This window comes from Fistularia commersonii, chromosome 9, assembly GCF_037954325.1.
Source record: "Fistularia commersonii isolate RoL2024-O1a breed Wild chromosome 9, RoL_Fcom_v1.0, whole genome shotgun sequence".
Taxonomy (NCBI): Eukaryota; Metazoa; Chordata; class Actinopteri; order Syngnathiformes; family Fistulariidae; genus Fistularia; species Fistularia commersonii.
In genome coordinates, this window is record NC_141292.1 from 17403434 (window position 1) to 17419123 (window position 15690).

Genomic DNA, 15690 nt, shown 5'->3' on the forward strand with positions numbered 1-15690 from the left:
TGAAATTGGAGCTGCCAGGCAAGAGGTCTCGAGGAAGACCAAAGAGAAGATTTATGGACGTAGTGAGAGAGGATATGAAAGTAGCTAGTGTGAGAGAGGAAGATACAGAGAATAGGGTTAGATGGAGAAAGTTGACTCACTGTGGCGACACCTGAAGGGAAAAGCCGAAAGAAGAAGAAGAAGAAGACACTTTGTATAAACAAGTGTGTTGCTTATGAAATTCACAAAGTGTTACAGAGAAAATTAAATTTAGTTTTTTTAAATTTAGTTTCAGTTTGATATATAAGGGCGAAAAAAATCCAGAAAAGAAGATTAGAATTTGAAATTCTTAAATTTCTGGATTAATGTTTCCAAAAACGACTTGACTTTTTTTGTTTTTTGTTTATGCGTTAAAAAAAAAATGATTATGAAATGTTTTTATTTACTTTTTAAACTATTTATCAAAAAAAAACAACAACTTTAAGATCATAAAAAGAACGGAGATTTAATTAATTGATGGAAAGTTTAGGGATGATCTTGTATTGATCACGAGGCACGAACCCCGGTCACGTGACAGCCGCCACTCGCGCGCCCTGTAATGAAATGCAGCTGAGCAGGAAGTCCGCCAGTCAATTCTCTCACGCGCGCTACGGACATGGACTCGCTCGCGCCGCTGCTGCTGTTGTTATTGCTGGGGCTCGCGGCTTGCCGCGTCGCGCGCTCCTCCGACGCGTTCCTTCGCGTGGACCTGGAGCGCGCGGCGCGCCGCGTGGACACGCGCTTCCTGTCCGTCACCGTGGACGCGGGGCTGGCGGCGCGCGAGACCTTCGTCCAGTTGCTCAGGTAGGGAGGAGGCGGAACCGGAAGTTGCGATTTCCGCCTGTCCCGCGGCGGCCGGATGGCGGAAGTGGCGGAGGGCACGCGGCTTCACGTGTTGAGCAGAACAACCATTATTTATAGACATAGAGCAACGTGGATAGACAAAACCATCGGTCACGTGACATTAAAAAAAAAAAAATTATATCTAAAGTGCCAGATTTTGCAGAAAAAATTACAACAAAAGCCAAAAAGTGGATTTTTGTTTCTTTTCTTGTAATGTTAGCGTTTCTCTGGGTTTATTTGTATCCTCTCCTTTCGGCTTTTCCCTTCAGGTGTCGCCACAGCCAATCAACTTTCTCCATCTAACCCTATTCTCTGGATCCTCCTCTCTCACACCAACTACCTTCATATCTTCTCTCACTACGTCCATAAATCTTCTCTTTCTGCCTGCTGTCTTTTGGTCATTGTAACTGTTTCTAGTTCATACATCATCTCTGGTCTCACCACTGTCTTGTACACCTTTCCTTTTATTCTGGCCGATAGTCTTCTATCTATTGGTACCCCTGAGAAGAAGGGGCTCAGAGGTGCTCCCTAATGGAGTTCCACCTCCATCTTGAATTTCTGTTACACCTAAAGCACACTGTACCACTGTCTCACAGCGAGCATACATGTCCTGCGCCAGTCTAACATACTTCTCTGCCCCTCCAGACTTCCTCATACAATACCAGAGCTCCTCTCTTGGCACCCTGTCATATGCTTTTTCTAGGTCTACAAAAACCCAATGCAACTCCCTCTGGCCTTCTCTGTACTTTTCTATTAGCATTCTCAACGCAAATACTGCATCTGTAGTACTCTTCCTAGGCATGAAGCCATACTGCTGTTCACAGATGCCGACTTCTGCTCTCAGTCTAGTTTCCACTACTCTTTCCCATAACTTCATTGTATGGCTCATCAACTTTATCTCTCTGTGGTTGCCACAATTCTGCACATCCCCTTTATTCTTAAGAATAGGCACCATCACACTTTGTCTCCATTCTTCAGGCATCTTCTCACTCTCTAAGATCCTGTTGAATAATCTAGTCAGAAAATCTACCGCTGCCTCTCCTAGACACTTCCACACCTCCACAGGTATATCATCAGGACCAACTGCTTTTCCACTCTTCATCCTCTTCAATGCCTTCCTCACTTCACTTTTACTAATTTTTGCTACTTTGTGGTCTACGATAATCACCTCTTCTACCCTTGCCTCTCTTTCATTTTCCACATTCATCAGCTCTTCAAAGTACTCTTTCCATCTTCCCATCACTCTTCTAGCATCTGTCAATACATTTCCCTCTCTGTCCTTAATCACCCGGACCTGTTGTACATCCTTTCCATCTTTATCTCTCTGTTTCGCCAACCTGTATAGATCATTCTCACCCTCCTTACTATCCAACCGAGCATACAAGTCATCATAAGCCCTTTGTTTTGCCTTTGCTACCTCTATCTTTACCTTTCGCCGCACCTCCCTGAACTCCTGTCTGTTCTCTTCAGTCCTCTCAGTATCCCACTTCTTCTTCGCTAACCGCTTTCTCTGTATACACTCCTGCACTTCCTCATTCCACCACCAAGTCTCCTTATCTACTTTCCTTCCAGATGACACACCAAGTACTCTTCTACCTGTCTCCCTGATAACACTAGCTGTAGTTGTCCAATCATCTGGAAGCTCTCTCTGACCACCCAGACCCTTTCTCAACTCCTCCCTGAAAACCATGCAACACTCCTCCCTTTTCAGCTTCCACCATTTTGTCCTCTGCTCTGTCTTTGTCCTCTTCATCTTCCTTGTCACCAGAGTCATCCTACAGACCACCATCCTATGCTGTCTGGCTACACTCTCACCTACAACTACTTTGCAGCCACTGATCTCTTTCAGGTTACCTCGTCTATACCAGATGTAGTCTACCTGCGTGCTCCTACCTCCGCTCTTACCTTAAGTTACCCTATGTTCCTGTTTTTTCTGGAAAAAGGTGTTCACTACAGCCATTTCCATCCTTTTTGCAAAATCTACCACCATCTGTCCCTCTGCATTCCTATCCTGGATACCAAATCTGCCCATCACTTCTTCATCCCCTCTATTGCCTCACCAACATGTCCATTGAAGTCTGCACCAATGACCACTCTCTCATTTCTGGGAATATTCTGCATCACTTCATCCAACTCATTCCAGAACTTCTCCTTCTCTTCAGATTCACATCCCACCTGCGGGGCATAGCCACTAACAACATAGAGCATCACACCTTCAATATCCAGTTTCAGACTCATAGGTCTATCTGACATTCTTTTCACCTCTAGGACGTTCCTAACAAACTCCTCCTTCAAGATAACTCTTACTCCATTTCTCTTCTTGTCAGTACCATAATAGTACAACTTAAAGCCTGCTCCTAAGCTTCTAGCCTTACTACCTTTCCACCTGGTCTCCTGGACACACAGTATATCCACCTTCCTTCTCTGCATCATGTCCACCAACTCTCTACCTTTTCCTGTCATAGTCCCAATATTCAAAGTCCTTACTCTCAGTCCCAGGCTCTTGCCTTGCTACCTCTCTCTCTGCTTCCGAACACGACTTCCTCCACTCTTTCTTTGACCTATAGTAGCCCAGTTTCCATCGGTCCCCATCAGTTCCCATGGCGGTCATTGTTAACCCTGTCCGCGACCGATCCAGTATGATCTGATTTTTATGTTTGATTTGTGATTTGACCATATGGACTTGTGTCTACTGATCACCATAATTTCCGGACTATTGAGCGCACCTCAATATAAGCACCACCGGCTAGCTGATCGCTATATTGGGCTTCCTCCTGTTCTTCAGTGTCGGAGTTGAACAACCTCAGAATTTCCTGGTCATTTCATTGGTCTGATGTGACTAGGATAAATGTTTTAGCGGCTCGAAGCTTGTAAGCCCAAGCAGCTTGATGTTCCTGTGACTACAGTTACACATATTCAGAAGTCTAAGGTTCAAGGGACAGTAGTCAACATCCCTGGATGTGGCCTTCAAGGGAAAAATCTGTGGCAAATTGAAGAGACTGATGATACCGATGGTAACCAAAGAATCCAGAACAACTTCCAAAGAAGTTAAAGGTGGACTCCAAGGTCAAGGTACATCAACGTTAGACCGCATCATCCGTCGCTGTTTGAGCCAAAGTGGATGAGCAAGGAGGGCACCACTGTTGAAAGCAAATCATAAAAAAGTGTAACTGGCCACAAAGTGTATTGACAAGCCAAAAAAATGCAGGGACAATGTCCTTTGGACAGATGAGACAAAACTGGAGCTTCTAGTCACATCGGCCCTGTGTTCTCAGAAATGAAGCGTACCAAGTAAAGCACACTGTCCCTACCGTGACACATGGAGTCTCGGCTATGTGCCTGCTCTGCTGCACCTGGCTTAGGGTCTCTTGAATCCATGCAGGGTACAATGAAATCTCAAGACTATCGAGGCCTTCTGGAGCGAAATGTGCTGCCTCGTGTCAGAAAGCTTGGTCTCAGTCACAGCTCTTACAACAGGCTAATGACCCACAACACCCAAGAATGGCTATGAGCGGAACATTGGAGGACTCTGAAGTGCAAAATACCTTTAGAGCAGTGCAAAAGTCTCTTACAGTAACAGAAATGGTTGGATTGCAGTGATAGCCTCAAAAGTTTTGTCCAGGTCAGTTTCATTAGTTGTTTTTATTTAGTTTACAAAGGGGTACCAACAATTTTGACCACATGCATAAGTATCTATGTAGGGTCTGACGCTGGTTGACTGCGCCCCTTGCGAGGTACAACACCCTCACCACCCCCACAGGGAGCACAACCTCACCTCCTGTCTTCTTTTGCCTTCTAGCTCCCCGAGGGTCCGGACACTGGCCCGCCAGCTGGCCCCAGCCTACGTCAGGTTCGGGGGCAGCATGCAGGACTTCCTGACCTTCGTCCCCAACAGCCGGGGACACCCAAGCTCAGGTAACCTTTGACCCCCCCCCCCCCCCCCTGCGTCTCGACGGCAACCGCGACAGCCCATCCGAAAAAACCTGTAGGACAAATTAGCTTTGGATCCACACTGCTGCAGCAACTCGAGATATTGTTACCACTGTTACTGCTGCTACTTGTGCTACCTCTCCTGTAGCTACTGTTACTGCTACAACAATTACTGCTGCCGTCACTACTGTTACTTGTGCAGCCCCCACCGCCGCCGCTACTACTACTGCTTGTGTTACGACTACTCCCACTGCTACTAACGAGCCTCGACGGGGACGGCATGGGCTAGCTACCCATGTCAGCAGGAGACGTTCATGATACAATGACACGGATCCACCGACCCATTGCCACAAAAAAAAAAAACAAGGGGAAAATACCACCTGATTCTGTGGGCGGAAGATGACTCACCAATTGACCACATGGGAAACGGACCTTGGAACGGAAATCCGTGGACAAACAACACTGGCAAGACACATGCTACAAAGCTGCACCTGTGGCTAGGAAATCGGAGAAGGGTCTCAAGATTCACCAGGGTAGAAAAAAGTACTTGTAAGAGCTTCAAGAGACCCCATGTTGACCGCTAATTCCTCAGAGGAAGAGCAAATCAGTGGGATGAGGCCCTGTGGCAGGGTATCAAGGGTATCAGCACCCCAGATGAAGCTCAGCCAAGTGCCCTGCCACCAGCGGACATGAGTCCAGACCCCATCCCGCCACAGCCAGCAAAAGGAGAAAAAGGAGTGGGCAACAACACGGACCTCGTCCATCTCATAGCCCAGTGGTTCTTAACCTTGTTGGAGGTACTGAACCCCACGTGTTTTACATGCGCATTCACCGAACCCTTCTTTATTGGATGGAGGATCGGTTCGTCGATGGGTACAAAGAACAGGCGGAGTAGCCTTTTCATGGAATCTGGCTCCCTTCACCTTGAATCCAGCAAGCGCTATGTTCTTGTAGCTCCCATCTCCATGCAGCTGAAGGAAGCCTTCCCTTAGTTTTGCCGGCGCTGGACTAGAATTGCTCATCTTGTCTTTGCAAATCACGCAGTTAGGACATCGACTCCAATCGCGTTCCGTCATACGTGTGAATCCGTATTGTACGTGTTCTTCCGACCGCTTTCTTTTTTTGCCCGACATAATTAGTATGAAGGGATTAAAATATTAAGAAAGAAATCACATGACGTACCATCACGACAGTAACTACAACTGAGCGCGCCAAAATCCCTGCAGCACGGATAGGCCGAGCTATGTAGCGTGATCACCTGCGGCCAGTGATGTCATCACCAATGTGTGTCTTGAAGTCCAGGAGGCAGCAAGAGATTAAAAGAGAGCCCACAGATGGGGAAAGGGAAGGTGTTGAGGTGCTACAGGGTGACATCAAGCAGTGCCTTGCAACACTGCACAGAGCAGAATGCTTAAAAGCAACACAAGAAGAAGGAGGTCAAGTAGGAAACAAGGAATCTCACAGTACCTTTGAGGGAACTGAAGGAACACCTGGCAAAGACCTACTTCGACAACCAGAGGCATGTGGCTGCCACCATCCCTTATGACATGCAACCAATCCAAGTACCTCAGCACCAGCTTAGGTCAAGCCCCCCCACATGGAGCCAAGTAGAGAACACAGTAAAGCAGGCAAGAAGAGGGGTTACATGTCAACAATGAACAGATTCCAACAATCCTGGAAATGCCAATCAAAAGCCTTGGCCAGTGGTACCCTGCGCAGCTTAAAGATGCTGTACAGGTAGAACAACTCAGGCAGGATACCATCAATGGATTCAAGCAGATCAGCGGGAAAGCTGAAGCTCTGGTGCTTTCAGTTCCAACTGCTGCCCTGCCTCATATGGCCCGTTTCCATCTATGAGGTCACCTACGCTAAGCAGCTTGAGCAACCAGTGAATGCGCAGGTGAGGAAGTGGCTCACCTGCGCTGCTGATGCCTCACCAGCATAGGACTATACGGCGATGGCGCCCTCTTTCTGCCAGTAACAAGTTTGGTGGAGGAATGCAAATGTTCCAAAGCAAAACTTGAGAAGACCCTCACAGAGTCCCGGGATCCCTTCGTCCAGTGCGACACATACCCAGGACCCAGTGAGGCGCACAACTGACAAGATGTAGTATTGCAGGTGCCAGGTGGTTATCCCATGATTATCCCAACCCCATCCATACTTCTACTACTACTAGCCACTGCTGCTAGCTAAGCTACAACTACTGTTACTACTTCCGCTATCTACTGCTGGTGCTACTACAGCTACCAACACCGCTACCACTGTTGCAGGCCGCTACTGTTTCTATTGCCGCTATTACTACTGCTACCAGTGCTGCTTCTTCTTCTTCTTTCGGCTTTTCCCGTCAGGTGTCGCCACAGCAAGTCAACCTTCTCCATCTAACCCTATTCTCTGTATTTTCCTCTCTCACACCAACTACCTTCATATCCTCTCTCACGACATCCATAAATCTTCTCTTTGGTCTTCCTCCAGACCTCTTGCCTGGCAGCTCCAACTCCAGCATCCGTCTACCAATATATTCTCTATCCCTTCTCTGTCCATGACCCAACCATCTCAGTCTGGCTTCTCTGACCTTCTCTCCAAAACATCTAACGTGCTGTTCCTCTGATAGACTCGTTCCTGATCCTATCCATCCTGGTCACTCCCAAAGAGAACCTCAACATCTTCATCTCTGCAACCTCCAGTTCTGCCTGCTGTCTTTTGGTCACCTCTTTTCCGCACTCTCCGTTGCTCTGGACTGTTGACCCCAAGTACCTGAAATCCTCCAGCTTCTTGATCTCCACTCCCTGTAGCCTCACCGCTCCACCCGAGTTCCTCTCATTCACACACATATATTCTGTCTTGCTGCGACTAGCTTTCATTCCTCTCCTTTCCAGAGCATACCTCCACCTCTCTAGATTTTCCTCCACCTGTTGTCTGCTCTCACAATGTCATCTGCAAACATCATGGTCCATGGGGATTCCTGTCTAACCTCATCTGTCAGCCTGTCCATCACCATTGCGAACAAGAAGGGGCTCAGGAGCTAATCCCTGATGGAGTCCCACCTTCACCTTGAACTTCTCTGTTACCCCTACAGCACACCGTACCAGTGTCTCACAGCTAGCATACATGTCCTGCACCAGTCTAACATACGTCTCTGGTCCTGCACCAGTCTAACATACAGTGCTTGTACTGATATTATTACTGCTATTACTGTTACTACTGCAACTATAATGGTGACTGCTGCTGCTACTAGCCTTGCTACTGCTAGCATAATAATAATTTAAGCCATCGGGGATGAACCACGAGCGATAGGCTGCCGTCGATCAGCGCCAGGGAAGCAAGTTAGGGGTACAGCGTCTTGCTCAACAACACTTCGACACACTCGGAGGAGCAGGGGAATCGAACCTGACACAGGAATGTTAGGTTCCAAAGACAATTGGTCCACCTCCTGCGCCACGCTGCCCCCAACTATCACCACTACTAGCACTGCTGTAGCTAATACTACTGATGCTACTACTTCTGATGCCCAAACTACGGCTGCTTCTTCTATCACTACTACCCTAATTGCTGCTGCACCTACTACTAGCTTAACTTCTGCTGTCAAGACTTCTACTACTACTTCTACAGCCACTGCTGCTAGCTAAGCTACTACTGCTCTTACTGCTACTGCTGTTACTACTGCTCCCAACACTACTACTAGTACTTCTGCTACTACTTCTGTAGCTACTTCTTCTAATACCGTAATTTCTGTGGTCACTACTTCTGTAGCCACTGCTAGCTAAACTACTATTTACTTTGTTTTCCTTCAGTTCTAGACATTGAAGGCTCTCTGTTTTTGTTTTCCCGGCGTGTCCAGACCCGCCGTGTGTGGAGCAGGAGCTGCCACCACGGCTCAAGAACACCATAAAGGAGGAGTGGGTACTTTTCTTGGAGCATCTTCGCAAGCGGGAGTTCTCACGTGCCAACTACAGTGGTCAGGCAAACAAGCAAAATAGAGTAGAACCTTGGCTTACAAATTTAATTTGTTCTTTCAGTCCGTTCACAAATTGAAATAGTTGGAAACCGAATCAATTTTTCCCATTGATCCGTTCTTTTATATTTTGGAGGGGTTTATTTATGGCTAAAATACTAGCAAATTATCTTTCATTAATCCAAACTAGCAACAGCTTTTCTACTTCTTCTAAGACTTGAGACCTTTGCTTTGCTAACGTAGCTGCCCCTTTAGCCACATCGGCTGTCGCTAGCCCATCTTTGTTCATCAGGATCACACAGATAGTTGACTCAGGCATTAGCGAGATCTGTAATAGCATCACCACTCTCACGATTAGCTAATATTCTTCAGATCCACTGTAATTCTTAACTTCTTTCTTAGCACCACTAGCACTAGCATTCTTAACTTTTTTGAGCACCATAATGAGGGCTAGTTTGCTGGAAAAAAAAGCATTTTAAGGGCAGAACACAACGTTGAATGATGTAAATAACGCAGAGTAGCATGCTCTACTGCCGCTACGCTACAACACCACAACAGTCCGCGAGTAAGTTTGTTTTTGTGTTCGCGCGCCGAAACTCGTTCGCCGCTCGATTCAAATTTGGATTGAAAACTCGTTCGCAAGCCGACTTGTTTCGTGATCAGGGGTGCTCGTAAGCCCAGGTTCTTCTCTACACACAAGCGCGAATGCCGACCGGCTTGCTAATCACCAGGATATTTATCGTGTCCCGTCCGCCCAGAAGTGACAGTGGACCTGCTGAACTCCTTCGCGAACTGCTCGGGGTTGGACCTGATCTTCGGGCTCAACGCCCTGAAAAGGGCGCCGGACGGCAACTGGGACAGTAGCAACGCCCAGCTTCTGCTAGCCTACTGCGAGTCGCGTGGCTACAACATATCTTGGGAGCTCGGCAATGGTACGCACCGCCACCACAAACGCAAACATACCGTCCCCCTGACCTCTAACCTCTGTCATGTGACCTCAGAGCCAAACAGCTACCTCAAGAAGGCGGGCTTTGCTGTCGACCCGGATCAGCTCGGAAGGGACTTCCTGCACCTGCGGGAGATTCTGTCCGAGTCCAAGGTTTATCACGGCGCTGGACTCTACGGGCCAGATGTCAGCCAGCCCAGACCCGGCAGGCACTTCTTATTGGACAGGTGCGGTGGTGGTTGCACCACATCTTTTTTTGGGGGGGGGGGTCAAAGGTCAGGGAGGTGAAGGTGCTTCAGGACCGGGGCCGCACATCAGGTGACCTCCTGCAAGCTTTGTAGCTTAAAAGCCAGAAATTGGTCGAATGAACGTCAACAGCAGCAATACAAGAAATGGAAACTTTGAAAAATATGACTTTTTAAGATGCAAAGGAAAAAAAATGATTCAAAATTTGCTGCGGCAGAACATTGTTATTGTTGTTATACCAACATCCAATGGGACTGGATTGTTCCTACAGCCCCTTAGCATGTGTGTGTTCTCCAGGTTCCTGCGTTCTGGCAAGGCGGCCCTGGACGCCTGCACCTGGCACCAGTGAGTCCCATTCACGGTTGACAAGAAATTCTGGAACATACCGAGTTCAAATCATTACTTGAATCGCCGATTGACTATCAATCGGGTATTAGTCAATGGCGCTGATTGTCCACCGGGGGCGCTGGGTGTCTTGTGAAGTTACTACGTGGACGGGAGAGAGGCGGCGCTGGAGGATTTCATCGACCCGGACCTCCTGGACGTCCTGGGGATGAAGATCAACCAAGTTTTGGAGGTAACCCGGGTTCCTCTAGGGGTTGCCCGCCTGAGTGTCCCTGGTTTTGAAGACGAGGGTTCTCGCTCCGGTCCAGGTGGTCGAGGCCGAGGCGCCAGGCAAACCAGTCTGGCTGGGGGAGTCCGGTTCTGCCTACGGAGGCGGAGCTCCGGGCCTCTCGGATCGATTTGCAGCGGGATTCATGTGAGTACTAGACACTCTCATTTTGGTACTTCCTTCCTTTTTACCTGATGATTTGCGGTTCGTTACTTGTAATACCTTAACCGAGGAGTTTAATCCGTTTTGTGACCAACTCAAGTTTTTCCATTTGGTTCTCTATTGCTTAACTTAGCTCACTGGCTACACACTTAATGCTAAAATGTGTTGCTACATGTGACTTTGCTACACTTTTATGGCCTCATTTCGCTACGGAGTGAAGCCGCTCCTCCTTTTAAAGCTATCAAACTCTCCCCGACCGGCTATGAACGCCTCGTCCGACGTTCCCGGCGTCCGCCGCACCAAATTCCCGTAAATGTCTCCTGTCTTCTCAAAGATGATGCTTTTCGTCACCATATCTCACCGACAACATCCTCCATCCAGTCATGGGCGAATCCAGAACATGCATACCTCACTCGTGTTTTTCCATGATTAGCCACTAGAGCTACCTAGTAGCAGGCGGCGTGTCAGGATCTCGGAAAACTCCAAAGTTGGTGCACTCGGAAGTACAAGCTACCTAACAACAACCCCCTGAATACTCTCTAGCCATTCAACTCCAGAGGGATGTTATCATCCATGCTAACTTGCTAGCGTTACTGCCCTTTCTTTCGGGAGCTTTGTCATTGGTTTTTGTGATCACTTCAAAATCAGTCTCTGCTAACTGGGCTCCTAAAAGAAATTAGTTTCCACTGTCTGCGCTTGCTAGCCAGATAATGCTATCTTGCATAGTCTTTAGTCCCCTCATCTATTTGAAAACAATGTGGCTTCGTCTCTTATTGCTAACTTGCTAATGTTGGCTTGCTTTGTTGGAAGCATAGTCTTCACTCCATCTTTCTGAGGCCTCTTCACCTTGTGCTAACTAGCTAATGTTATCATCTTAGCATCCAGACCCAGTTATTGCGACGAAAAGTGTGCGCTTTCGTCCATCTTCACTTGCTAGCTAGCTAAGCTTTAGTCTTTAGTCCACTCATCTCATCTGTGTCAAAGTGTTATCGAGCTAACTTTATCAGCTAATGTTTCAGCGCCACTTATTGCCGCTAAAACAATGCGGCTTCCTCTTGTCTTGTGAGCTCGCTAATTTCAACTTATTTTGGGGTTTTAGCGCTTATTGCTACCATGGCTTCCTCTGTCTTTGCTTGTCAGCTAGCAGTTGTTTACATCCCCAATCAAAGTGCTAACTAGCTCATGCTATCGCAGTGTGTTTGACGCCAAACCGGTTTTGTCTTCGGCTCATCTGAGAGGCCGCACGTGCAACGTGCACGAGACGTTTAAGCAAATCTGCTAACTTCATGGCGCGCAGAGCTTCCCCCTACTGAGGTCGCCGCTCAACTCCGTGAGAGACCTAAATTAGATTTGAGGAAACCACCGGAGACTCAACCCGACGCCTCGCGATCAACGTGACACCGCCGTCGCGTGTCTTCGTCTCCGGCTTCCGAAGCAGGATCTTCAACCTCCTTCTCCCCGTAGGTGGATGGACAAGCTAGGCCTGTCGGCCAAGCTGGGCCTGGATGTGGTGATGCGGCAGACGCTGGCCGGCTCAGGGACGTACCACCTGGTGGACGAGAATCTTGACCCTGTTCCCGTGAGACACTTTAATCTCCAGATTTGAAGCGCAAGCAACTTTGTAGTTATCGATCGTTTGAGTTAGTTCCAAATAAGTTATTGGTATCTTTGCCGCGAGCCCCTTTTTTTTTTTTTTAGCTAGAGTAGCAAGCATGTCGTCATGGCGAGGGCGAAGTAACCCCACACCCTTGTCTCGCAGGATTACTGGCTTTCCGTCCTCTATAAGCGCCTTGTAGGAACCGAAGTTCTGGACGTCCATCTGGATCATCCCTACAGAAGCAGGAGGATTCGCCTGTACATGCACTGTGTCAACAAGAGGAGGTGAGGGTTCTCCCTTCAGGTTCTCCCATGGTTCTTGCTGTTGTTGCCGTGGCGACATTGTACAACCAATTGGAGCGCAGGAGGATGTAGCTCCGTGTCTTCTAACTAGCTGTTTTTATCCTCTTGTACAGCTATTAAAAGAGATTAGCTTCTGCACAGGCGGAGACTTTAGTTCACTCATCTTATTTATATGAAAGTCCTAACTAGCTAACGTTAATATTTGAACTTTCAGTCATGCTTATTGTTACTAAAAGAGTGTGCCTTCATCAGTCTTGCTAGCTCGCTAATGTTAAATTGTTGACTCTTTAGTCCACCCTGCTTGTATCAAACCGCTAACTAGCTAAATGTATCATCTTAGGTTTCAGCTCCTCTCATTGCCATTAAAGAACGTCCCTTCTTGTGCGCTAGTCTTTCATCCATTTATTTTACTTGTATGAAAGTGCTAGCTAGCTAGCTAGCTAGTTAATGTTATCATTTGGGGTTTCAGCGACACCTATTGTTAGCGCGCCTTTCTAGCTATTGTTTACTTGCCGACTGCTAGGAAGAGATAAGGAGTAGGAGCTATCTTGAAGGAGTTAGCGCAGAATGTTCCAGAGGTGCTAAGTGTCAGATCCAGATGTTGAAGGTGCAATGCTAAATGTTGTTAGCGGCTATGCCCCGCAGGTGGGATGGGAGTTAGATGAAGTGATGCTACAGACTGCTACAGTTCTGCTACGCCACAGTTCCACTCTGCTCTTCCGTCGGATGACTTCAGGTTCTCGTAGGTACGGCGCGATCAGCCACAGCTACAACCAATCAGAGCGAAGGAGGGTGTAGGTTGGTAATCACACAGACCAATCACCTGGTTCTGATGAGGTGGCGTTTGGACCGTGCTTCTCCTGCACGAGCCTTTGTCGCTTATGTTTTTCTTTGTCTGTTCAAGTAAGCATACCGTAAGGGTTCTTCGATGGGCACTTCTGCACCTGAGCAGCTGTTGGCTGGTTAGCTCTATGCTAAACCAGCCCGTGTCCATGCCAATTGCAGTGGTTGTCACGGCAACTCTGATTTCCGCACCGTTCTATTTTAAGAGCAATACAGTCATTTTGGTGATTTTTCACCGGATGATCTTGATGACATCATCACGTGACCAGGACGTCCTGTCGTCCTGCAGCTACCCAGAGGGGGGCGTCACACTGATGACCATGAACCTGGGGTGGGCGCCGGCCACTGTCCGCCTCCCATCGCAGCTCTCCAATAGCACAGTGGACGCCTTTGTCCTGCAGTCGGACATGGTGGGCAAGGAGGGGCTCTTCTCCCGGTAACCCCTCCTACACACACACACACACACACACACACACACACACTCATGTGACCAATCACGTTGCCATTTAGCGTCAAGTCAAATTGAGACACAAAAGCCCCAGTGCGACAGATAATTAGCTGCTAGTTAACTAACTTGCCTGTTTGCCAGCATGCTACTACATTCAGCTGGGGGGACCACTTCGTGTTGGCTGCATGCTACTGCATACAGCGAAGTGTTCCTGCTCATGTTAGCCATGTATTAGCATGCTACTGCATACAGCGAAGTGTTCCTGCTCATGTTAGCCATGTACTAGCATGCTACTGCATACAGCGAAGTGTTCCTGCTCATGTTAGCCATGTACTAGCATGCTACTGCATACAGCGAAGTGTTCCTGCTCATGTTAGCCATGTACTAGCATGCTACTGCATACAGCGAAGTGTTCCTGCTCATGTTAGCCATGTACTAGCATGCTACTGCATACAGCGAAGTGTTCCTGCTCATGTTAGCCATGTATTAGCATGCTACTGCATACAGCTAAGTGTTCCTGCTCATGTTAGCCATGTACTAGCATGGTACTGCATACAGCTAAGTGTTCCTGCTCATGTTAGCGATGTATTAGCGTGGTACTGCATTTACCTAATTATTTCTGTTAATGTTAGCCATGTACTAGCACAGTACTGCATACAGCTCATTGTTTCTGTTCATGTTAGCCATGTACTAGCATGGCACTGCACACAGCTAAGTGTTCATGTTAGCCGTGTATTAGCATGGTACTGCATTTACCTAATTATTTGTGTTAATTTTAGCCATGTACTAGCATGATACTGCATATAGCTAAGTGTTCCTGCTCATGTTAGCCGTGTGCTAGCATGGTACTGCATACAGGGAAGTGTTTCTGTTCGTTAGCCGTGTATTAGCATGGTACTGCCTTCACCTAATTATTTCTGTTAATGTTAGCGATGTGCTAGCATGGAACAGCATACAGCTAAGTGTTTCTATTAATGTTAGCTCTTTACTAGCACGGTAATGCATACAGCTCTGTGTTTCTGTTCATGTTAGCCGTGTACTAAAATGTTACTGCATACAGCTAAGTGCGTGCTAGCTGTATGCTAGCATGCCTCTCTAGTTCGCCGAGGCACTGGGGAGCGGTACTATTCGGCGAGGTGGAGCCTTTGTAGCTAACCGCTACCTGTGTGACTGCCTCCTAAAGGTCTGTGATGCTGAACGGAGATGTTCTGAAGATGGTGGACGACCGGACCCTCCCCCCACTGACCCCGAACCCCCTCCCGAAGTCGGACACCATCCGGTTGCCGGGCTTCTCACTGGCCTTCTACATCTTCCGCCAAATTGACGCCGCAGCTTGCCACTGACGCTAAAGTTGTTTTTCTTTTTTTTTTTAGCGTGTATGCTAACAAGGGGTCAATCAAATAGCATCACGCCTCTGGTGGACGGTGCTAATGTTACCATGGTGACACCAATACGTTGCACAGGCAAAAAGAAACAGTTCTGTTTAGCGGTTAGCCGCTTATCTTGCCTGGATATGATGTATTAATTTAATAGAGGATTACTTTTATATATTTTGACAGTATTTACAAAGTATTAAAGTAAAGTTGCAGTTTTGTGAATTCGGGGGGTTCCAATCTGCTATCAACTCTGACCTCAAAGGAGAGACACTACATTTAAACCTTTACGGGAGAAGAAGTTACTTTTTTTAAGTTTATTTGGTGTTTCTTTCTCGTTATTTCTTTATTATTTACACTGGCACTTTTTATTGGAATTGTGGTTCCGGTTTATAAAGTTGGTTAAAAAGACACTAA

At 47.5% G+C, this 15690-nt stretch overlaps 1 protein-coding gene across 1 annotated transcript; it reads left to right on the forward strand.

Annotated features, from left to right (window-relative positions):
- The first annotated feature begins 634 nt into the window (after window positions 1-634).
- Window positions 635-15681, forward strand: hpse (heparanase). The gene is made up of 12 exons (XM_086153015.1): window positions 635-822; window positions 4661-4776; window positions 8630-8746; window positions 9502-9675; window positions 9745-9916; window positions 10233-10280; window positions 10419-10512; window positions 10589-10695; window positions 12175-12289; window positions 12470-12591; window positions 13742-13888; window positions 15084-15681. The coding sequence occupies exons 1-12, from the start codon at window positions 635-637 to the stop codon at window positions 15241-15243; spliced, it is 1560 nt and encodes a 519-aa protein (XP_086009141.1). The 3' UTR covers window positions 15244-15681.
- The last annotated feature ends 9 nt before the right edge of the window (window positions 15682-15690 follow it).